Source organism: Balaenoptera acutorostrata, chromosome 11, assembly GCF_949987535.1.
Source record: "Balaenoptera acutorostrata chromosome 11, mBalAcu1.1, whole genome shotgun sequence".
Classification (NCBI taxonomy): domain Eukaryota; kingdom Metazoa; phylum Chordata; class Mammalia; order Artiodactyla; family Balaenopteridae; genus Balaenoptera; species Balaenoptera acutorostrata.
In genome coordinates this window covers 65,000,588-65,026,357 of record NC_080074.1, presented here as the reverse complement: position 1 = coordinate 65,026,357, position 25,770 = coordinate 65,000,588, and the positions used below count along the sequence as shown (strand labels likewise).

The 25,770-nt window shown below is 42.0% G+C and overlaps 1 protein-coding gene and 1 non-coding gene across 4 annotated transcripts in view; both read right to left on the bottom strand.

Annotated features, from left to right (window-relative positions):
- Positions 1-25,770, bottom strand: part of LIMA1 (LIM domain and actin binding 1) — an 88,146-nt gene that overhangs the window by 38,923 nt on the left and 23,453 nt on the right. For all 3 annotated transcript variants that reach the window (XM_028165827.2, XM_007179344.2, XM_007179345.2), the window contains 2 exons: positions 18,528-18,669; positions 5,230-5,275 (listed from right to left, as the gene is read on the bottom strand). In XM_028165827.2, the coding sequence (XP_028021628.2) occupies positions 5,230-5,275; positions 18,528-18,646 (165 nt within the window). In that variant the 5' untranslated portion in view covers positions 18,647-18,669. The remainder of the gene's footprint in view (positions 1-5,229; positions 5,276-18,527; positions 18,670-25,770) is intronic.
- On the bottom strand, positions 5,625-5,697 carry TRNAG-GCC (transfer RNA glycine (anticodon GCC)). The gene has a single exon. It is a non-coding gene; the product is annotated as a tRNA-Gly (tRNA).

The following is a 25,770-nucleotide window of genomic DNA, read 5'->3' as shown; positions in this document are numbered from 1 at the left end:
TGAGAGGCCCGCACACCGCGATGAAGAGTGGCCCCCGCTTGCCGCAACTAGAGAAAGCCCTTGCACAGAAACGAAGACCCAACACAGCTAAAAATAAATAAATAAATAAATAATAAAAATAAAGGAATTCCTTTAACAAAAAAAAAAACGTATTGTGGGGGAGGGCTTCCCCAGTGGCGCAGTGGTTAAGAATCCGCCTGCCAATGCAGGGGACACAGGTTCGAGCCCTGGTCCAGGAAGATCCCACATGCCGCAGAGCAACTAAGCCTGTGCGCCACAACTACTGAGCCTGTGCTCTAGAGCCCGCAAGCCACAGCTACTGAGCCAGCATGCTGCAACTACTGAAGCCCGTGTGCCTAGAGCCCGTGCTCCGCAACAAGAGGAGCCACCAACCACAATGAGAAGCCCGCGCACCGCAACGAAGAGGGGCCCCCACTTGCCGCAACTAGAGAAAGCCTGCGCGCAGCAATGAAGACCCGACGCAGCCAAAAATAAAATAAATAAATTTATTAAAAAAACCCAAAACTTATTGGGGGGGAAGTCATAGTCAAGATAGGAATGTATATTTGCCTTGAATATATGCTTTAATTTTCCTATTTGACTCCCCCACTCCTCCCAACCAAGATATCCACTGCCAACAGTTTGGTGCACATGCTCTCAATTTTTTCCTTATTTTTATACACTATCTGTAATGTTTTTCTACAAAATCACACTATAGTTACTATTCTGCACCTTGCTTTAATCATTAATGTGCTTTTGAGACCCTTCCATGTTACACAAAATCTTAACCACATAGTATAATATCATATATAACATATATGAGGACTTCCCTGGTGGCACAGTGGTTAAGAACCCACCTGCCAATGCAGGGGACAAGGATTCAAGCCCTGGTCCGGGAAGATCCCACATGCCATTGGAGCAACTAAGCCCGTGTGCCACAAGTACTGAACCTGTGCTCTACAGCTCGCTAGCCACAACTACTGAGCCCGCATGCTGCAACTACTGAGCCCACACGGCTAGAGCCCACGCTCCGCAACAAGAGAAGCCACCGCAATGAGAAGCCTGTGTGCCGCAACAAAGAGTAGCCCCCGCTCACCGCAACTAGAGAAAGCCTGTGCACAGCAACGAAGACCCAACACAAACAAAAATAAAATAAATTAATCAATTAAAAAAAATTATATATATTACTATGATGGATGTAGGTACCATAATTTACTACTACCCCACTGATGGATATTTGCATTATTTCAAATGTTTAAGTACTACAAAGAATCCTGCAATAAATATCCTTTTACTTTTATTTTATTTCACTGGTAAGTTTTTCTCAATTATCAGTCCTAGAAGTAGAATTGCAGGATCAATGCGTACTAAACACATTTAATATTTTAATAGGCATTGCCTAATTGACTTTTCACTAACAGTGGATAAGAATATTCCTCACATGCCAAATATTATTGATCAAAAAAATCTGCCAACTGTTTAGGTTACAATTTATATCCCACAGTTGCTTTATATTTGATTATTAGCGAGGCTAAGTATTTTTTGTATATTTATTGTTTCTTCTTTATTTACCTGTTCATACCCTTTTACCTTTTAACTGCCAACTGCAAAGGGCACTTCTGTTTTTTGTTTTTTTTTTAAATTTATTTATTTTTGGCTGTGTTGGGTCTTCGCTTCTGTGCGAGGGCCTTCTCTAGTTGCGGCAAGCGGGGGCCACTCTTCATCGCGGTGCGCGGGCCTCTCACCATCGCGGCCTCTCTTGTTGCGGAGCACAGGCTCCAGATGCGCAGGCTCAGTAATTGTGGCTCACGGGCCCAGTTGCTCCGCGGCATGTGGGATCTTCCCAGACCAGGGCTCGAACCCACGTCCCCTGCATTGGCAGGCAGACTCCCAACCACTGCACCACCAGGGAAGCCCCGGCACTTCTGCTTTATTTTATTTATCTCTCTATAGCATCTGGTGTTACTGACCACTCCCCCCTTTAACAGAATTCCTTCCTTCCATGGTTTCTGTGACATCCCTTTTTCCTAGATTTCTTCCCATTTCTCTGGCCACTCTTCAGTTTTGTTTTGTTTTTTTATAGGTTTCTCTTCCTCAGTCCCTCCCTGAGGATTGGTGGGGTCTCTCAAGGTTCTGCCTTAGGTTACCTTCTTTACTCACTTTATGTATTTTTCTATAGATGATGTCCTCCTTCTGGTTTCACCCACCAGCTGTCTGTTGATGATTCATGCCCTATTAACTCTAGCCAGATATCTCTCCTTACGTCTCAGTTCTACCTGGAAATCCTATAGACATCTTAAATTCATCCTTGTCTAAAGCTGAAGTCTCGCCTCTCCTCCGTTCACTCCTCACTCTTTAATCTGTTTCTTTTCCTGAATTCTCCATCTTGGTGAATGGGACAATTATCTTTTCAACTGTCCAATGTGCCTGTTCTCTTATGCCTCCATGCTGTGCACGTGCTGCTTCCTCTGCCACTCCTTTGCCCGCTTTGCTTAGCTAATTCCTAGTCATCCTTCAGGCTCAGTCAGGCACTACTTCTTCTGGGAAGTCTTCCTTGACATGTCATAGCCCAGGTTATGAGTCCCCCCTAAATTCTGCCCCAGCACCTTGAATATTTCTTTAAATATATTTTATTTATTTATTTATTATTTTTTATTTTTTATTTTTTTATTTATTTATTTATTTTATTTTTGGCTGTGCTGGGTCTTCGGTTCGTGCGAGGGCTTTCTCTAGCTGCGGCAAGTGGGGGCCACTCTTCATCGCGGCGCGGGGACCGCTCTTCATCGCGGTGCGCGGGCCTTTCACTATCGCGGCCCCTCCCGCTGCGGGGCACAGGCTCCAGACGCGCAGGCTCAGTACTCGTGGCTCACGGGCTTAGTTGCTCCGCGGCATGTGGGATCTTCCCAGACCAGGGCTCGAACCCGTGTCCCCTGCATTGGCAGGCAGATTCTCAACCACTGCGCCACCAGGGAAGCCCGAATATTTCTTTAATATGGTATTTATACCACTGGGATTATAAATTCTACTTTCCAAACTCTAAGCAGTTCCTTGAAGGCAGGGACCACATCTTATTCCTCTTTGTGCCTTCAGCACCTGGCACATAAAAGATGCTCCATAAATGTTCATCCATACTTGTGGTATCAACTTTTGTCATCCTACTGTCTTGAACCTAGTCCAATCAGGCCTTTATCCCATCACTCCCAAATAGCACAAAGTGACCAATGACCTTCATATTGCCAAATCTGATGGTCGGTTCTCAGCCTATCTGTGTGTTTGACTCTGTTGATAACATGTCTTTTAGAAACACTTTCTTCACTGGACATCTGGCACTCCATTCTCTTATTTCCACTGCTATCTCACCAGCTGCTCCCTCTCAGTCTCCTTGGCTGGTTCCTCCTTCAATCTCCAACCTTTAAGCAACAAGGTGCCCCTGAGCTCAGTACTCAGACCTCTTTTCTAGCTGTACTCACTCCCCAGGTGATCTCACGCATCTCTTGTCTTTACAAACCACTGATACTTTGATACACACACATCTCACCTCCAGCCTGGATCTCTTCCAATTCCAGATTTGTACATCCAGGTTCCTATTTGACCTCTCCACTTGTATATCTTAATAAAGAATTTTACATTTAACATGTCCAAAATTGAGCTTCTAATAAATATTTCCCCTTCTCTAAACCTGCTTTTACTGCCATCTTCCCCATCTCAATGGCATTTTTCCTGGTGTTTGGGCCAAAAGCATTGTTGCCATTCTTTTTCTCTACCTTCACTATAAATCCTGCCACTTCTCATCACCTATACAGCTACTATTCCAGTCCGATCCATAATCATCTTTTGCCTAAATCACTGCAATTGTCTCGTAATTTGTCTTCATGCTTCTGCCATTGTTCCTCTAGTCTCTTCCTCCTCTTTTAAAAATTTTAGTCAGATCACATTACTCCTTTGCACACAAACCCTCCAAAGGCCCCCATTCGATCACAGTTAAGGTTCAGGTCCTTACAATGGCCCTACATGACATTTCTCTTCCTATTCCTCAAACACACTTAGAATGTTCTTGCCTCAAGGCATTTGCATGTGTTCTTATCTTCTGCCTGAATTATTTTTCTCCCTAGCTCATGTCCTCAGATCTCTGCTCAAATCTCTCCTTGACCTCTATACTCATCCTTCTTACCTGCTTCATGTTGTTTCATACCTGACACATCTTTATTGTCTGCCTCTCCCACCAGAATATAAACTCCATGGTGGTAGAGATGTAGCCTGTATTAGTGCCTAAAGCAGTGCTTGGCATATAGTGGGTGCTCTACGAATACTTGCTAATTGAATAAATGAAAGGAAAAAAAGAAGGAAGAAAAGAGAAAGGGGAAAAATAACACGCAAGAGAGAGAAGGAGGAAAGAAAAGAAAACAGCAGTTGAGTGAAATGATGGTAAGTTTTCTTACAGTGCACCAGAGGGGATCCATTCTCGAATTACAGGAAAATTAAGTCAAAGACCTGTCAGCATTGCCTCCTTAGAGAAAACAAAGTGACAGGGGCATGTTATGTTCTAATTTAAATAGGTTAGGTACTGAAAGCTGCCAGGAGGATGTTTTCGTAATGCCAGCCAAATTAAAGAATTCTTGCCCAAATATGTGAGGTTTTTTTCCCTCATACCATTAAATCAAGTAAGATCTCAAAAGAAAAACACTATCCAGCCCAGCTGGAAGTTAGCCAGCGGGAGAGTACAAATGGGTATGAGCTCAGAGCTGGTTCTGAGGTTTTCACCTTTGGTGGATCCTGCAGCTAAGAAACTTGCTAACTAGACTGGGTCAAGAAGTTTGATTTAAACAAAGAACCCAGGGGGATGACAACAGCTGCACAGCTGCTACCATTTAAATGCAGAGAAACATTCTGGTTGTTTGATTTGGAAAAAAGGAAACAGCCTGGGAAGCCCTGTAGCCTAATTTGAGCAGAAGCAGTAAGCCATTTTATAACCACAAGCAAAGTACTTGGCTTTCCATCCTTAACTCAGGAAAGAAAAAGTGGCTCAAAAGGAGAACCTCAGGGAAAAAAATAAGATTCTCTGCACCTGAGCCAAGTTCTCCTGAGCAAATGATTCACCAGTCAGACCAGCTGGCACAAATGCCCGGCTCAGCTGACTCGGAGCCCACGCCCCATAGAGGCTGCAGGTGGCTGAGCCACGTGGGCTCTGCCTGCGAAGTTCCACATGTCCCGGGGCTTCCAAATACTTACACTTCTCCTCTTTTCCATGTTTGCTTCTTCAGCTGCTTTCTGGTACCTTCAGAGAAGACGGGGGAAAAAAGAGAATGTCCTCAAATTAGACTTATATTTTTACTCTTTCAGACTTTAAGAAAACCACTTCTGCACACCTATCTCTGCCAGGGATTATCTTTAATCAACTCTATCAGAAGAAGCAGAGAATCAGAGCAGCCCTCACTTCCTGCACTGTTGCAGTCATCTGCTCTAAGAGAAAGACCCAAGACAATGAGGTCAAATGCTAGTAAACAACTGGATAGAACAGAAAGCCTGGGGCTTTTTTCTGTTTTTTAATACTTATTTATTTATTTGGCTGCTCCGGGTCTTAGTTGGGGCCTGCAAGATCTTTAGTTGCGGCATGAGGGATCTAGTTCCCTGACCAGGGATCGAACCCGGGCCCCCTGCATTGGCAGCGCAGAGTCTTAACCATTGGACCACCAGGGAAGTCGCAAGCCTGGGGTTTTAAAGTCCCAGTTTCATCACTTATTCACTGTGATCTCAGGCAAGTCAACCTCTCTAAGCCTCAGTTTCTTTATCTAGAAAATGATGTACTATAAAGCTGGGAAGATTAAACAAGATCACATGCATAAAAATGCTTTGGAATTAGTCAAAGGATATAGCATTGCGTTAATCCTAGGTTGCACATTTCCCCCTCATTCAAGCCTCTGAAATCTTACAATTCCTGTCGGCCAAATGATCAAGAGGTAGTCACACTGCCTGTATGTGTGTGAACTTAGTCTATGCTGTTGGTAGTGTTGCTTTTGCTCAGTTAAATGTATTTGATGATACTATACATGTTTTAAATGCCACTTAAATGTCTTTAGAGAGATTACACTACGATTTGCCATTTAAAGAAAAATTGTTTTACTTTTTATAACTTATGCGTAAGAGTGATACGTGAGAAAAGTTTCTGTGCTAAGCAAGCATTGGTCCTTTTAATTAGCAGTATTTTTTCCTTAGTGGTGCATAAAATAATGGCCCAGCCTACAGTCAGTGGCATCTTAGAGTTGATAAACAGGCTTATATAATTTTATTATTTTAATTTTATTATTACTTTCATCATTTTATTTTATAATTTTTATTACTTGCTCAGAAGATCCCTGAGAAACAACTGAAGTCCCAGGGCTTTTCAGGGGGGAATCAGGTTTTCTGCATTTGAAGACAAAGAAGGCTTGGGAGGTCCAGGTTACAGCAAATCTCCAAACCACTAAGAACCATCTTAACCTGGCTTCCTCAGAGCCTCTGAGTCAAGCACTGAAGGCAGCACCATCACATGGAGAATCCCCACCGCGTGCCTGCATGCCTAGAACTCACCAACCCAACCCTAGAAAAGGGCACATTCAATGGGCCATTTGTTCCTGCCTTAAGGTAGAATTTCAGAATTCACAAGGCATTTGGGCAAGGAAAAGGAGATGAGACAAAAAGGTAAAGAGCAGTATGGGAAAGGGCCCATTCCTCTACCAAAACCAACGTTCAACTCATAAAAACCTTCACAAGCTCAGAACTTCCTTATTGTGTGTGTTAAATAGAACAACCTCATCCAAAATGGAAGCCAGAGGAAAGTCCTAGGTCTGGCACTATTGCTTACCTGCTATGTAACCTGGGTTATATCACTTCATTTACTTGGGCCTCATTGACGAAATTAAGTGTATTTGAGAGGATTTCTAACGTCTCTTCCAGTCTTATTATTGTTTAAATTTTAACAGTAATCAGATATCAGTGTCTCATTCACCAGACTGGGTAATACTCTGAAACTGAGCAGAACTTTCTTATAGGGTAGGGTGAAAGGACTTCCAAAATTTTCTGGGATTTCATTGACCACAGGTTATGGAAGAAAATGGGATTAGAACTGCTATAAATCAAATGACAAGCTAGAAAGATATTTGAAACTTACATTACAGACAAAAGGCTGATTTCCCTAAAATACAAAGAACTCTTACAAATCAATAAGAAACTGGTAAACAACTTAATAGAAAAATGGGCATGACCATAAACATACAGTTCACAGAAAATATCAAATGACTCTTAAATAAAAATAAGAATGTTCAGCCACAAAATAAAAATTCAAACAACACTAAGAACATTTTTTATCCATCAAGTAGAAAAAGCTTTAAAAAAAAAAAACTAACATACTGAGGGTAAATTAATAAAACCTCTATGGAAGGCATTTTGTCAATTTACAAGAATTACAAAATTACAAAAGCACAAATGTTACGATTCGCCAATTTTATCTTTTTTTTTTTTTTTTTTTTAAAGGATTTTCTTATTTATTTATTTATTTATTTATTTATTATTTTTGGCTGTGTTGGGTCTTCGGTTCGTGCGAGGGCTTTCTCCAGTTGCGGCAAGCGGGGGCCACTCTTCATCGCGGTGCGGGGACCGCTCTTCATCGCGGTGCGCGGGCCTTTCTCTATCGCGGCCCCTCCCGTCACGGGGCACAGGCTCCAGACGCGCAGGCTCAGCAATTGTGGCTCACGGGCCCAGCTGCTCCGTGGCATGTGGGATCTTCCCAGACCAGGGCTCGAACCCGTGTCCCCTGCATTAGCAGGCAGATTCTCAACCACTGCGCCACCAGGGAAGCCCGCCAATTTTATCTTATAGGTATACTCACACAAGCAAAAATGACTTTTACATTAGATTATTTGTCATAGCATTAAATGTGATAGCAAATGACTGAAAACAACCTGAATGTCCATTAACAGAGGACTGCTAAATAAATTATAATGTATTCACGCAGTAGAATACTATGCAACTATATAAAGAACAAAAGCACAGTGGTAATGGTTGCACAACAATGTGAATGTACTTAATGTCACTGAAATGTATACTTAAAAATGGTTAAAATGGTATATTATATGATATGTACATATTACCAAAATTAAAAAAAAAAAACAACCCAGTGTGATACTGGCATAAAGATAGACATGTAGATCAACGGAATAGAATAGAGAGCCCAGAAATAAACCCTCACATATATGGCCAAAGGATTTCAACAAGGATGCCAAGACCATCTAATGGGGAAAAGATAGTCTTTTCAATAAATGATGTTGGAAAAACTAGATATCCCCATGCAAAAAAAAGACCTAAGTATAAAAGTTAAAACTATAAAACTCTTAGAAGAAAACAAGGGCAAAGCCTTATGATATTGAATTTGGCAATGATTTCTTGAAATGACACCCAAAGCACAGGCAACAAAAGAAAAAATAGATAAATTGGACTTCAGCAAAATCTGTGAACCAAAGGACACCATCAACAGAGTGAAAAGGCAACCCATGCAATGGCAGAAAATATTTGCAAATCATATATCTGATAAGGGATTAACATCCAAAATATACAAAATTTTAAAAAAATAACAAATATTGCTCAAGAGGTATGTTCTAGGGGCTTCCCTGGTGGCGCAGTGGTTGGGAATCTGCCTGCTAATGCAGGGGACACGGGTTCGAGGCCTGGTCTAGGAGGATCCCACATGCCGCGGAGCAACTAGGCCCGTGAGCCACAACTACTGAGCCTGCGCATCTGGAGTCTGTGTCCCGAAACAAGAGAGGCCGCGACAGTGAGAGGCCCGCGCACTGTGATGAAGAGTGGCCCCCGCTTGCCACAAATAGAGAAAGCCCTCGCACAGAAACAAAGACCCAACACAGCCAAAAATAAATAAATAAATAAATTAATTAATTTAAAAAAAAGTATCAGTGTTAATTAAAAAAAAAAAAAGAAAAAGAAGTATGTTCTAGGGAACTCTCGGGTGGTCCAGTGGTTAGGACTTGGCCCTTTCATTGCCCGTGGGCCCAGGTTTGATCCCTGGTTGGGGAACTAAGATCTCACAAGCCGTGCCGCAAGGCCAAAAAAAAAAAAAGAAATATGTTCTAAGCACTAGAGAAAAAGTAGTGAAAGAAATAACCAAAAGAGACATAGTTCCTGCTCTCAGGCAGCCTATAGCTTAAATATTAAACACGTACATGCACACAGACACACACACACAAATATATACATATACACATACATACACACATATATAGTGTAAATTCTTCAAAGAAAAAGGACAGAGTATTATTCAACAACCTAACAAAGGAACCAAATTGAGAAGGTGGTGGGTGGGGTGTGTATATGTGCGTGTGTGCGCGGGCGTGCACGTGTGCGTGCGTGTGTGTGTGAAGGAAAGCCTTGCTGAGGAAGTGACCTTTAGGCTGAGATCTGAAGTTTGATCAGAAGGAGTCAACCAAGCAAAACGAAGCAAGAAAAGCATTCCAGGCACAGAAGAAGAGCACACACAAAGTCCCCAAGGCAAGACAGTGTCTCATGTGTATCAGATGTACAAAGAACTCCAATGTTGCTGAAGCACTCTGCGATAAAGGCAGAGGTCAGGAGATGATGCTGGGAGGCAAGGGCTTTGCAGGCTATGCTAAGGATTTTTTTTTTTTAAATAATATGTTTATTATTCCAAGAGACATTCCCCTTTTCTTTCTTTTCAATGAAACTCTGAGATTTTTTATGGTGGCAAGGTGTGTATAGCTGGGTCTATGCCTAAATTTTTTTTTTAAATTTATTTATTTATGGCTGTGTTGGGTCTCCATTTCTGTGCGAGGGCCCTCTCCAGTTGTGGCAAGCGGGGGCCACTCTTCATCGTGGTGCGCGGGCCTCTCACTATCGCGGCCTCTCCTGTTTCGGAGCACAGGCTCCAGACGCGCAGGTTCAGCAATTGTGGCTCACGGGCCCAGGTGCTCCGCGGCATGTGGGATCTTCCCAGACCAGGGCTCGAACCCGTGTCCTCTGCACCGGTAGGCAGACTCTCAACCACTGCGCCACCAGGGAAGCCCCTATGCTAAGGATTTTGAACGTAATCTTAGGTACAATGAATGGTCACTGACCCAAGCCATGTTTTTAAAAGAGCAGTGGATGCTGTGTGGAGAATGGACTGGAGGGGGCTGAGAATGGAGGCAGCAATAGTGAGAGAAGATGCTGGCTTGGTCCAGGGTGGTGGCACTAGAGATAAAATGAATAGATTTGAGGTATATTTCAGAATCAACAGGATTGGTAATGAGGAAGACAAGGTCAAGAATGACTCCCAGGTTTCCAGCAGATGAGTCAATGGAAGGAGGAGCAAAGTTGGGGATGGGGAAGACGAAGAGTTCAGCGTTAGCCGTGTTAACTAAAGCATCCACTTGGTGGTGGCAGTGATTAGATACACTGCCTAATCAGAGCTCGAAAGAGAGATCTGAGCTAACAATATAAATTTAGGACTTGTCTGTCCACAGATGACACTAAAGCCATGAAAGTATATGATATCATCTATGAAGAGTGCGTAGTGCAAGAAAAAGCCCAGAACTCAGTCCTGGAGACTCTAACATTTAGCAGTCAGAACATGAAGAAGAGGTGATAACAGAGAATGAGAAGGAACAGATGGAGGTAACAGGAAAACCAAGAGACTCCCAGAGAAGCCAAGAGAAGAAAAAAATGTGGGAAGAAGCGGCAAGGGGTCATCTAAGACAAAGGCTAACAAACATCTCCTTGATTCAGCAACATAGAAGTCTTTGGTAACCCTGGCAATCCTCTTCCGTTATAAATACAATTTATTAACCCATAGTCCTTTTAATGGGCATTTGGATTATTTCCAGTTATCCATCATTACAAATAGTGCTTTGGTGAATGGCCCTGTACATATATTTTTTTCCCCACTTGTACTACTGTATCTAAGAGTCCCTAAAAATGGAAATGCAGAAACACAGTGGATTATGGCTAGAAAGAAACTTAGGACTGGCCTTGAACTTATGTTTCCACACCCGTTGGGTAATCATCTACAGTATATTACAGCAATAATACAGTATATGAAAGCTGGAGCCAATCAGCAGACAGGTTTATTCTTAGCCAATTGTTCTCCAAGGCAAGGAGAACAATTTACACTGTGATTAGTTGGATAAATAAGCTCAGAGGTTCCCTTCCCTTTACTGTCTTAACAGAAACGTATATTTAAAGAAAGATCAAAATAGTTTCCATCTTCAGTCCTATCCTTTTAGCACTGAGGCATCTATCTGTAAGATACAGGTGTATACACTGATGGTTGTCTTGAATTGTTTTGAAACTCCCACTCAAATATCACCACCCTTTATTTGTAATGAAGTACTTGCTAAATAGTAGATACTGTGGAAAGGTTCCACGCCACTGCTTTCTTCCAAGTTAGGTCCTTGGTACTTTTACATTCTGACTCTCAGAATGCTAAGAGACGCTGAGGTACAATACTTCCGAATTAAGTGTTAGATCAGGATTCAGGCCTTAGACTTTCCTCAAAGACGCTCGGAGCAACTAGCATTATTCTGACAAAAAATGTGAAGGTCACTGGATAGGGGGAGAAGTGAAGACATTTTAAAGATCCAAATCTGAGGGAAAAAATATTTGCCATGAGATTTCTATAGTTAAAATCTTATCCCTCTTCCCTTCCCAGATTTTCTTGTCCTCCAGTCTCCTCTTCACACAAAGAATTTAATCTTGCAACTGCTCCTTAATGCTCAGCTGTGAGGCAGGCAGCTGATGGAGGATGCTAAAATTATCTGGGGAGTAATAACAGTGTCTCAACCTTTTCTAAGACCAGAAAACAGAGTTCCTGAGCCATGACTCTTGCTTGTATGCCTTCAAATAGAGCAAAGGTCTCACTGAGCCAAAAAAGGAAAAAAGAAACTCCCAAGTTTTAGGAAATGTATTTTCTTCTGGAATAATTTCACCACCAAAATGTTACAGAGAAGCAAAGAAGTTAACCAGGGAGATCTGAGGGTCAAATTTTTTCTTAATGAAGGGAAACTGGTCACAGAAAACTAAATATAAACCCTGTTCTTTCTTGGGACTATGGAATGGGTAAAGTTATAACAAGAGTGGGAGGAGCAGTGACAGGAGGGCAGGCACGGGTGGTGGAGGAATTAAATGTCCTGGATTAAGCTCTGCCACTATCTTGGGATGTGATCTTTAGTCATAATTGCTGGACCACAAGTTCCTTATTTGTCAGAGGAATGGGACAAAGGTTAGCCAGATCAGTAGTTCTTTTTTGTTGGAGAATCCTCTTTTCAAATGATAACTTAGAACCTCACATATAAAAGGGATCAAAGCAGGACCGCTGGGGTGGAAGGTCACAGGCTCAGCCCTTTAGATCTTCCCGTCTTCCCAGAACTGGCCCCTGAGGTTCCTCTGAAGAACTCAATTAAGATAGTTTGAAAAGCACTGGGCTAGATTCCCTTCAACTCTAAAAATACATGAGTCAAAGAGGAACCTTCTGCAAAGAAACCGAATTCTACCAAAAGAGTCAAATTTTAATCCAGCAAAGGATTATACTATGCTGCAGTCATTTGTGAGGGAAACCAAAGCTAGCTGTTCAAACTGACCATTCAAGAGCATCCTCCCTACTCAAATGTAATGCTTTATATAGTATAGAGGTTTAGTAAAAGAAATAAGTCTGGAGTTATAAAGCACTCATAAGACACAAGCTGTGATGCTAGAAAAACCACTCTTATGGATATATCCATGTAAAACATTATCAACAGTTAGAAAGTAAAGACCAGCTAATCTTACAAACAGCAGCCAGATTAAGCTTCCTCCAGATACCATTTTTATATTAGTCTCCGGTCACAAACCTCCCGAGGTTTCCTACAGTCTCTTAACTAGGCTTATATAGGATTTATTAATTCCAAACCCCATAATAGAGATCGTTTCAAAATAAGAGAAAATCAGGTCAGTTGTGTTAGAAGTCAAAATTAATGTACGTTTTGTGGAAAACAGTCCTGCAATCTGCTTTGGGAACCTACTGTGTGTGAATCCTCAAAGCCTTAAGCCGTGTCGGCAATACGTCTCCACCAAGTATGAAACCTGGAGAAGGAATCCAGGCTGATTCTCTGGTTTTCACTGTCTTAAGTGCACATCATGTCCTGTCCCATTTCTGTGTCTTACCTCCTATCACTCCCCTTCCTCTGCAATGTCACCACCATGGTCCCGGCCTACCAAATAAAATTCTATTCATCCTTCAAAACCAGTTCAATAGTAGGACCTATGCATCAGAAGAAAAATACTAGACAGAAAAAAATCAAAATATTAACTTGGGCAGGTTACTCTCTACTCCTCAGTGTTCTCAACTATAAGACAGGGATAATGTCCCTTCCTCACATAGTTTTTTTGTTTTGTTTTGTTGGCCATACCATGCAGCATGCGGGATCTTAGTTCCCCAACCAGGGATTGAACCCGAGGCTCCTGCAGTGGAAGTGCGGAGTCTTAACCACTGGACCACCAGGGAAGTCCCTCCCTCATATAGTTTTTTTTTTTTTTTCCTCATATAGTTTTTATTAGGATTAGAAATAGTATCGATTTCCATCAAGAGTCTAGCGTAGCTGGCATATTGATTTGGATTAATGGCTTCAGGATTTACAGTTTTGCATAACTGCCATTTGCCTTTATAACCTTTGTGGAGAAAAGACAGTCACCCTACTGTTCTATGAGAAGGTGGCCTCTTAAGGTCCCTTTGCACCTTCTCCCTGCAAGATTAAGAAGCCCCTAAAATAAGCAGCTTTTTCCAACTTCCTCTCATCAGTGCTACTATAGGACCCAAATCCTCTATCTTGAGAATTGGCTGGAATGGACAATGACAGAATAAAACAGTGGGATGGGAACTGAGGAAGGGGTGAGAGTTTCACTGAAGTGACTGAACGAGTTAGGCAGGGAAGGAAGTGAAGCCAGGAAGGGGACTGACATCCATGGCCTGGGTGTCCCGGTTTGGCCAAAGAGCAGGGTCAGTGGGAATAAGAAAGTGGAACAAGTAGAAAAGGAGGCTCTAATCAGAGAGTAGGTTTTCCAGATGCACATTTCAGAGTGGATTCTGGGTGATGAAAAGGTTGGGACTAGATGCAGGGGCATGGGAGACAATGTGCAGGTTGAAGAAGTAGGGAAGATCAAGAAATGATGAGTCCATGGGAATTCCTTGGGGGTCCAGTGATTAGGACTCAGTGCTTTTACTGCCAGGGCCTGAGTTCAGTCCCTGATCGGGAAACTAAGATCCCGCAAGCCGTGTGGCGTGGCCAATAAATAAATAAATAAATAAGAAATGATGAGTCCAAAGTATCAGACAGGTCATTTATGTGGGCCAGTGATTCTACATTGGGGGCACTACTGGCCGGGACATTTGGAAATGTGTGAGAATCTTATTGGGGTCTCTCCCCCACTTTTTTTTGGTTGCCACAATATCATGGGGTACTACTAGCATTTGGAGGAAGGCAAGAAGATGAACATCCTGCACAAGGAAGAGCCGCCTAATCCAAAATGCTAATAGCACCCCCATTGAGAAACACTGAGGAGAAAATGAAGCTGGAAGCTAGCGTCCCCAGTGAAGGCAAGGAGCTTGGCACACCACTGTCCTGAAGGGGAGCATAAGAATACTATGATTAGATGTGAGCTCAAAGCACAGGTTTACAACCTCAGAACAAGGCAAAAAAAAAACAATGGATGGGAAACAGCAGCGGAGATGTAGCACCCCTGACTCCTGGCCCCAGAATATTTCAGGGAAGCATGTGCAGAAAGAGCAGGCACTACTCAGAAACAGAATGCCTGGCGAGGGAAAGCCAAGTTCAGTGAAAGAGAGGTGGGGCTAGGGAGGGTGAAAAGGGTAAGAATGTGGAGAAGTTTCTCTGCAGAACAGGGAGTTTCCAAGTCCCATTAATCACAACTCAAAACTGTCTCAAATCCTTCCCTTCATTTCCACTCCTCCTGCCCCCCACCCTCAATAGCTTTCACTTGGGTTCTCAAGAGAGCCTCAGAATTTGTTTCCATGCTATCAATCTGTCACCTTTCCAATATACCTTTTACATTGTTTCCAGAAGCATCTTTCTAAATACAAGCCTGATAGAGACTTCCCTAGCGGTGCAGTGGTTAAGACTCCACACTTCCATTGCAGGGGACACTGGTTTGATCCCTGGTCAGGGAGCTAAGATCCTGCATGCTGCAGCCAAAAAAAAAAAAAAAAAAAAAAAAAAAAGGGCACTAAATACAAGCCTGATCATAAAAACTTTCCATTGTTTCTGTTGTTTATCTAACTAAATCCTAAACTTAGCATGGCACTCAAGGTCTTCCAGCATCTGGCCCTAACTGAACTGTTCCAGTCCTTTCTCCCTTCTGTATTTCTCCATGCTCGACTGACTCCTTGCTTTCCTATTCCTTTTATTCATGTTCAGCTTCCACAAGCCTTTACTTGAACCTTTACTTGAACAAATAAACCTTATTTGTTCTGCTTTACGTTCAAGTTCACGGCTTTGAGTTCATAAGTCCCTCTCTTCCATTACCAGTGCTTCTTAAACTTCCCTGAAGGTAAAAATCACTAGGATACTTGTTAAAAACACAAACTCCTGGGTCCCATCCCAGATACATTGAATCAGAATCTTTAAGGGAGGAGCCTAAGAAGCCATTTAGGATGGTTTTAAAACATGTCCCCCCAAATCTCTGACATTTCTCTCACCAAAAGGTAGCGTCAAATTCCCCTCCCTCCGAATATGAGCCAGCTTTAGTGACTTGGTCCTAATGAAGAGAATGTGGAAAAAGTGATACTGTATAACTTCTGAGGCTAGGTCATAAAAGGCTACACAACCCCTGGCCCTGACTCCCTTCCTTCTTTGTTCCCTCCTTCCCTCCCTCTCTGGATGCTTGCCCTTGGAACCCAGCCAAGCAAGCCAAGCATCCACATGGAAAAGCCATATGTAGGTGTTCTGATCGTGGCCGCAGCTGAGACCCCAGATGACTGCCAGCATCAACTGCCTGACTTGTGAGTAAGCCTTTAGATGACTACGGCCCCCAGTTCTGAGATACCGGGGATGGTGAGGGGAACAGAGGCAAGCCCTGCCCAAATTGGAGGTTCACAGTAAAATAAGTATTGTCATTATTGCAAGCCACTAAATTTTGAAGATTTTTTTTCCTGTATAGCAATAACTGGAACACCATATTATTCCCCCCAACCATTTTTTTTTTTTTTTGGCCATGCCACTTGGCTGGTGGGATCTCAGTTCCCCAACCAGGGATTGAACCCGGGCCATGGCAGTGAAAGCCCGGAATCCTAACCACTAGGCCACCAGGGAACTCCCTGGAACACCATATTATTAACAGGTACCTCATGTGATTCTTTTTTTTTTTTTTTTTAATTTACTTATTCATTTTTGGCTGTGTTGGATCTTCATTTCTGAGCGAGGGCTTTCTCTAGATGTGGCAAGCGGGGGCCACCCTTCATTGCGGTGCGCAGGCCTCTCACTATCGCGGCCTCTCTTGTTGCGGAGCACAGGCTCCAGACACGCAGGCTCAGTAGTTGTGGCTCACGGGCCCAGTTGCTCCGCGGCATGTGGGATCCTTCCAGACCAGGGCTCGAACCCGTGTCCCCTGCATTAGCAGGCAAATTCTCAACCACTGTGCCACCAGGGAAGCCCCTTATGTGATTCTTAAGATGAAGGAAGTTTGGGGACTTCCTCTACTATACAAACTATACTAAACTATAGTATTACATTCCTTGAGGTCAGGAATTAAGTCTTAATAGCTTTCCAGAGCTTGACCCCTTTTTTCTGAAATAGCTTTATTGATTTTCTTTTTTTGATAAGAATAATACATTTGACATAAAAATTACAGCAATGTAAAAAGCATAACATAGAAGGTAAAAGAGCTATGCGGTCTCACCCCACCTCCACGCCACCTTAAGTGATAACCATGGTCAACAGGATGGAAGGGCAGTGTTTTCCACAGAGCAGGTGGTTGATGGATTTGTCACTGAAGAAAAGGTGACAGTGCAGATTACAGAAACTTCCTACTGGTATTTAGCTGTATTCTAGATATAGCTACAGAATCACTTTCTTCAAATCTTTACCATCTTTCTTCTCTTAAATGTATCATAGCTTCCTATTAATTAACAAATTCTACTAGTGAGGTAAACTCTGCCCTAAGCTCTATGGCATCTCTATTTGAGTGAAGTTAATGGGCTTACCATCTCTGGTATATTATTAACTTATACCATTCCCTCAAGATTTGTTGAGTGCCTACTATGTTCTAATCACCATGCTACACACTAGGGATATAAAATACGCAGGAAAGGGGCCCTCATACCAAAAAACTCATGGTCCAGAGCAGAGGTCAGCAAACTTTTTCTTAAAGAGCCAGATAGTAAATATTTTAGACTTTGAGAGCCATATGGTCTCTATTGCAACTCTGCTGCTGCAACTCTGCTGCACGAAAGCAGCCATGGACAATACACAAAAGGACATGGCTATATTCTAATAAACCTTTATTTACTAAAATAGGCAGCCAGTAGGCTGTAGTCTGCCTACATAGTTTGCACTGTTCAACAGAACCTTATGCAATGGTGAAATGTCTCTGAGATGTCCAGTATGGTAGCCACCAGCTACATGTAGCTATTGGCACTTGAAATGTGGCTAGTACAGCTGATGAACTGAATTTTAAATATTTTTAATTTTAATTAATTTAAATTTAAGCAGCCACATATGTAGTGGCTACCCTATTGGACAATGCAGGTATAGAGTGCACCTAATACTCCCTTCAACTAAAAACTTACCTCAAGGGCTTCCCTGGTGACGCAGTGGTTGAGAATCTGCCTGCCAATGCAGGGGACACGGGTTCGAGCCCTGGTCTGGGAGGATCCCACATGCCGCGGAGCAACTAGGCCCGTGAGCCACAACTACTGAGCCTGCGCGTCTGGAGCTTGTGCTCCGCGACGAGAGAGGCCACGACAGTGAGAGGCCCGCACACCACGATGAAGAGTGGCCCCTGGCTCGCCGCAACTAGAGAAAGCCCTCGCACAGAAACAAAGACCCAACACAGCCAAAAATAAATAAATAAATAAATAATAATTTAAAAGAATCATTTAAAAAAAAAAAACAACTTACCTCAAAATTCATCTCAACCAGAAAGCCTTCCTGACTAGCTTCTGCCCATGGTGGTCACTCTCGCTCTCTTATTTTATATCTAGTCCTTACTCCTGTTCATTCTGGACTTGCTGACATTTTGCTTAATAACTAATGTGTTTTATAATTATCTTTTGTGTTTATAACTCTTTCTTTCCCCAACTGAACAAAAATTCAAATATAGAGAATGTGTCTCCTGATTATTATCATCTTCCTTCTCCACAGAGCCTTGCATGGTACTTAAAATCCAGAAGGTGCTCAGAAAAGCCATTTTACACCATGTACTTCCTTTACCAATCTCCCTGACAGGTGGTAATGTTTGCTCAAGACAGATGGTCCTTTTGGACCAGGATCAGCACTTACTTGGAGAATATTTCTACAATAGCCGATGACTTGTTCTTGTTGACAAGAGAAAGTTCTTTGGCCGTAACCCTCAATGATAGTGAAGTCCATTGCTGTCTAGTAAATGGAGTTGATTCCATCTTGTCTACAGGTACTGAAATACCTATGGGATAAAGAAAGTCAGAATATCAGACACAGAAGAGGATTCTCCAGCATCCAAAGACTGGCAGCAGTGTGGTGTTAAGTGAGAGAGCAGAGAGCCCTGGAGCAGCAGACTGTAGTCCTCTACCGGTTCTCTCAAAAACTGTAACCTTGGTCAGATGATTGAATTTGGGTTGTAGTTTCCTGTAAAACGAGAAGGTTAGATCAGGTAATCTCTAAGGTCCCTTTCAGTTTCCATCATTTTATGACTGACCCCACTGTGCAAACAGTGATTGGCCTTTCCCTGAACTTAAGCCTGTTCCAAAGTCACATTTGGAGTGAAATGTCCCACTCTTCTGAGTTACATCCCAGGGGAAGTACAATTGGCATCTCTGTAGAGTCAGGTCCAAATTAGGTTCTACCTACATCCAAGTTTTTTTGGCTGCCCTCTCTCCCCAAGTTCTGTAGCAATGACCACTTGGTGCTGGGGAGAGAGCTGTGGATACAGCATAGAATAATACAAAGAGCATGGGCTTTAAGGCAAGGTAGACTTCAAATGAAATCAAAATTTTGTAACCTTGAACAAATTATATAACCTTTTCAGTTTTAGTTGCCTCACTGTAAAATGAGAATACCTACCCTTACAGGGTTTTTGATGTGGGTTTTGAGGAGCTAATATACTTAAAATACTAGGCATATTATAGTAGTATGAAGAACATTTTAAGTATAATATAGTAGTATTGGCTTCAAGTCAAAGAACACATAAAGCCATGCCCTTGACATCACCTAGACCCTATCCATTAACTGGATTATTTGTTTTTGCCCCAGTAATTATCAAAGGAGTTCCAACCTTTGTTGGAGGTGAGATTAGAAATGAGTCAATAGTTTCCTTATTTGAAGACTGAACAATATAAATGAAAGTGCTACTTGCAGCTCTCCTGACAACCACAGAGCATAACTTATCTGGTAGAATATATGGTTCATCAGGCACTGCTTCCAACAGCCTTGACAACAGCAGAACACACAATGTGCTTAACCAAGCAACGTGGGCTACCATTTCACACTATAAGTCCTGTGATGCAAAGTAAGTGATAAGTGACCCAAAAAGACCACACTACTTTCCCATTTGTACTACCTGTTCTCCCCACTAAAGCCTTGTCTGAAAACATTAGTTTTGTTGTTTTTGTTTGTTTGTTTAAATCCCCATGTTGTAAGACAACATTGAACCCTCTTATGGTAAGGAGCTCTGGTGTCAAGAGACACATGCACTAAATGGGAGTGTTGGCCCCATTACTTAAAGCTGTGTGTCCTTCCCTAAAACTTAGATTTCTCATCCATAACAACAGTACTTACTTCATGGTATCTTTATGAGGAATAAATAAGATAAAGAAAAAAAAGACCCTGACATAGAATAAGTAAGCAATAAGTGTTAGTTTTTTGTATTATCTCTTCTCCCTGGATAAAATAACCTTAATTCTACACATGTTCTTTGAAATAAACCTGCGTGTATCAAATAATATATGACATTTGTCTATCTGCTTTCCAGTTTGTAACTGACAGACCTACCAGACCTTGCCAGGCCTTTCTCTAACAAGAAAATGACACAGCTGTTTATTCAGCTAAACGTAATTATGTATAACCACAATAATGACCCTTTAAGCCAAGTCCACGAAATACCGAACAACACCTTTAGACATTATTTGGTACAATTATGCTTCCAATGTAAGTACAGGTATAAATGTTGTCAGTTCTAAAGGGATCAATTCTGGATCAAAAAAAACAAAATACAGAATATATGTTCTCATACTTGTTCATTAAAAAAGGAGAAGCATTAATTATTTGAGGGACTGAATGTGATAAAGAAAAAGGATTTTAATTCCCAAGTCCAATTTTGTGATTTTGATTACTCTCCTCCAGAAAGCCAAGGTAAGTCAGAACAACTATCTTGGTATAAGGCTAGGATAAGCACACTTTATACTCAAGGAATGAGGTGGCTCACACCCTGACCACATCTTCACAGAAGCATACTGTTATGTCTTAGCAATGTGATTAGCCACCCTGTGAAACATACAAAGGTGAGAATCAGTACATGATTTTTGATAGACTCTGGTACCAGGTTACTGAGTAACTACTTCCAAATTGTGTATATAATCTGTCGGGCTTGCTAACGCACACAAATACTTACAGCACAAGACAGAATGTGGTTAGAGGCAATGAATGTTCTCGGAGTACAGGACTTGATTTCCTGGCATGGTGGGAGAGAAGGGAAGACTAGGGACTTACAAAACTGGCAGAATTTCATCAAGTGAGGGCAGGAGGCGGAAAGTGCATCTCAGATAGGGGGAACAGCATTACACTGCTAGGGAGCTGAAACAACAAAAGATACTTTAATGGAGTTAGACTCTAGATGCAAGAGAAGTTAAAGTAGGGAAAGACAGAATGAGGACATACTGGGAACAGCCTTGAAAACCATGCTAATAGGATTCCCCGGTGGTCCAGTGGTTAGGACTCAGTGCTCTCACTGCCATGGGCCCGGGTTCAATCCCTGGTTGGGGAACTAAGATTCCACAAGCCGAGCGGCACGGCCAAAACAACAACAACAGCAACAAAGAAAACAACGCTAAGGAATCTGGACCATATTCCAACAGCGGAAAGAACTAGTCTGTGGGTGAGCAGAGATGAGGTCTAGTTGTCATGTGTCATTCCCCAGCACATGCGTGACCTTTATGGCAAATGAAAAAAAAGATTTCCCTGAGCCTCAATATCCACATCTGTAAGAAAAGAGCTCTGTAGTGGATTACCCAGTCTCAATGGGAGTTTCTGAAAAAGCAAGTAACGTAATAAAAGCCATGTTCTAGGGCTTCCCTGGTGGTGCAGTGGTTGAGAATCTGCCTGCCAGTGCAGGGGACACGGGTTCGAGCCCTGGTCTGGGAAGATCCCACATGCCGCCGAGCAACTAGGCCCGTGAGCCACAACTACTGAGCCTGCGCGTCTGGAGCCTGTGCTCCGCAAGGGGAGAGGCCGCGACAGTGAGAGGCCCGCGCACTGCAATGAAGAGTGGCCCCCGCTCGCTGCAATTGGAGAAAGCCCTCGCACAGAAACGGAGACCCAACACAGCCAAAAATAAATAAATAAATAAATTTATTAAAAAAAAAAAAAAAAAAAAAAAAAAAAAAAGCCATGTTCTAAAAGCTGATCCTGGGACTTCCCTGGTGGCGCAGTGGTTAAGACTCCGTGCTCCCAACGTAGGGGGCCTCGGTTCGATCCCTGGTGAGGGAACTAGATCCCATATGCATGCCGCAACTAAGGAGCCAGCGAGCTGCAACTAAGGAGCACACCTGCCGCAACTGAGGAGCCCTCTGGCCACAACTAAGTAGCACACGTGCCGCAACTAAGGAGCCAGCGAGCCGCAACTAAGGAGCACACCTGCCCCAACCAAGGAGCACACCTGCCCCAACCAAGACCGAGCACAACCAAATAAATAAAATAAATAAATAAACTATTTAAAAAATAAAAGCTGATTCTGCAGCAGTGTGTAACTTGATAAGACAGGAAAAGATTGGAGTCTTATTTAGTAGTCAAGAAGATCCTAAAACTGCCTAAGTGAAAGGTAATCAAGGTTTAAATTAGCATAGGTGGGAATGGAAAAGTGGGAAGAAAGAATTGAGAGTTCTTAGAATAAAACGGACTTAGGGTGAGAGAAGGAATCAAAGGTGGCATCATCGAACTTGAACCATTAGAAGGCTGTTGATGCCACTAACAGAGAGTAAACAGAGGAAGATGAGGGGGAATGAGGAGTTGTGCTTTACACATGTTGAGATCTACATGTCAGCAAGAAAAATCCTAGTGATACACAGCAGGGAGCTGAAAGGTTAAAAATCAGACTCTTAGAAGGAAAGGAACATTTTAAAACACTAAAAACATCTAGTTACGCAAAGCACAAGTCTCAATCCTCATAACCACTTTAAAGGACTGGTTTTATTAGCTTACATTTGTGATGAAGAAACCGAGGTTCAGAGATATTAAATAACCTTACAATGATTACTTAGCTATAAAGTAGCAGAGCTGGAATTCAAATCCATATTCTGTCTGATTCCAAAGTCAATTTTCTTTCCACTACGAGTATGAGTAATGATTAAGACCATCACCTTTAGCCAAGGTCGAAAACCGGGCAGCAAAATCTCTGAACTCACCTAGCTGCAACCCACACAAATGATCTTTCGGTAAGAGTGTGGTGGCAAGTATCTTCCCAGAATGGTTAGCATCAGAGATAACTTTAAGTTTAGCATCAGAGGTAACTTTAAGTTTCTCTGAAAAGAATTTCAGAGAAACTTAAAGTTACCTTGGGCCTGCTTGAAATACTCTCCCATCATGAATATCTCGGCTTTCTGGGCTTGCATTAAATGTGTGATATCTCCCCCAACTCACCCACTCTGTCTCAGATGACAGTCCCATTCTCAGACTTTAGGACAACTTCCTTAATCCTAGAAATCCTGTTAAGAGTGAAAAGGGCATGTACAACACCTAAAAAAACTCTTCCAGAAGGATGTACAATATCCTTGAATATTTTTTCCAGAGGCCCAGTGGATTTTAAGATCCAATCCATTGCATTGTCATATACAAATAATGATGGCAGCTATCACTTTTCGGGCACTTACTAACTCTAATTCTTACAACACTCCTGGAGACAGACTATTTCCATTAAAAAACAAACACAAACAAACAAACAAAAAAGCCAACTGTGGTTTATTGAGGTTGAATAATTTGCCTAAGGTCATCTAGCTAACATATGGCCCAGGCAGAATTCAGTGTTCAGACTCCAAAACCCAAACTTCAACTGTGAAGGAAGAACTGCTGGATTGGTGGAACTTTGTGCAAGAGTTAAAGGAAACAGATATAACAAAAATAACTCTAAGATTAACCTAGCCTCAGAGACTGGGACAGTGGTACAGCAAGTAATAATGGCATACATAGAAAGGGGAACTATTTGCTAAGAGGAAGATGCCTTCAGTTTCAGATACATATGGCAGATTTTTACATCAAGAGAGAAGCTTAGAAATCAAGTAATCAAATCCCCGTTTTTACAGTAAGGGAATTAAGCCACATAAACACCCAATAACTTTCCCAAACTCACCAGCTAGTCAGGATGAGAGCCAGAGCTATTCCCAGTTCAAAGTTCTTTTATCACACCAGGTAGCTTGAGGTGGAACAGCTAAACCCCTTTGGGTGAGCTATAGCCTAGATATAAAGATCTCTGAACAAAGGTCCTTGAAAATAAAGGGTTGGGCAATGACACACTGGGAAGTTTGGCCCCAGGTATCTGCTTCCTCAAGAGATTGCTTAGGGTGAGGCCTGGAGCTGCTTGGGAAACAGCTCTAATAAATTCATCTATAGCTTTACCTAACCAAGCAAATTGTCTCCCAGAAACAAGGCTGGGACAAAAGCAAATGAGCTGCCACTAATAAAATCCTGTTCTTAAATATCCAATCTCATGGGATTGACATATATACACTACCATGTGTAAAATAGACAGCTAGTGGCAACCTGCTGTACAGTAGCACAGGGAGCTCAGCTCGGTGCTCTGTGGTGACTTAGATGGGTGGGATCAGGAGTAGGGTGGGAGGAAGGCCCAAGAGGGAGGGGATATATGTATACATATAGCTGATTAACTTCGTTGTACAGCAGAAACTAACACAACATTGTAAAGCAACTATACCCCAATTAAAAAACAAAATCCAATCTCAGTCATATCTTTCTTGCTCTCTCTTTTTTTTTTTTTTTTTTTTTGCTCCTGAGATGGTTGCTTGTGCAAGAGGCATAGTTGCTTGAATATAACCTCAAAACAGAGAACAAAGTACAAACTCACTTGTTAAGAAAAAATGTTATCTTTTAGAAATAGATTGTAGACTTAATTAAAAGAAAAAAAACAATCTAAAAAACTTCAAGGTGCAAAGGGAAATTGTAAGCAAAAGCGACATGAAATGTGTTCCCACATAATGTTTTTTTAGAATATAAACTACATTTATTTCTAAGGTATATTTTTGTACAAAAAATAGTGACTAAATTCACCCGGGCCGTGCGGCATGTGGGATCTTAGTTCCCCGACCAGGGATGGAACCCTAGTCCCCTGCAGTGGAAGCGCAGAGTCTTAACCACTGGACTGCCAGGGAAGTCCTGATGTTGAAATAATTTTAGATTTACACAGGAGTTGCAAAGATAGTAAAAAGTTTCCATATACTTTTCACCTAGCTTTATCTTACATTACCACAGTACAATTATCAAAATTAAGAAATTAACATTGGTACAGTACTACCAAATAAACTATAAACTGTATTCAAATTTTACCAGTTTTTTCATTAATGTCCTTTTTCTATTCTAGGACCCTATACTGCACTTAGTTGTTGTGCCTCCTTAAGGCTCCTCCAATCTCTGACAGTTCTTCTGTTTTTCCTTGCCTTGAATGGCCTTGACACTTTGAAGAGTACTGGCAGATATTATGTAGACTGTCCCTAATTTGGGTTTCCTGGTTTCTCCAATAAAAAGAACCAGGGTTCCTTGGAGAAGTGCTTGATACAGAGCTGGGGAAGGGCAAATACAAGATAAGCCTGGACAGGGAACTATCCTCAGTATCTAATAATAATCTATAAGGGAAAAGAATCTGAAGAAGAATCGATATTATATGTAAATGTATAACTGAATCACTTTGCTGCACACCTGAAACTAACACAACATTATAAATCAACTATACTTCAATTTAAAAAAAGAGATGGGGACTTCCCTGGTGGTCCAGTGGTTAAGAATCTGCCTTCCAGCTGAACTCGGGTTCGATCCCTGTTTGGGGAACTAAGATCCCACATGCCAGGGGGCAACTAAGCCCGCGCACCACAACAAAAGATCCCGCATGCCGCAACCAAGACCCAACACAGCCAAATAAATAAATAAATTTTTAAAAAAGAGATGAAACAAAACAAGATAAGCCTGGAACATCTCTCAATGCTCAAAAAAAAGTTTGTTTTTTAAAAAAATATGATGTTTTCTCAGATTAGATTGAGGTTATAGAATCTGGGGAAGAATACTACAGAGCTGATATGCCTCCTCAGTGCATCATATCAGAAGATACATG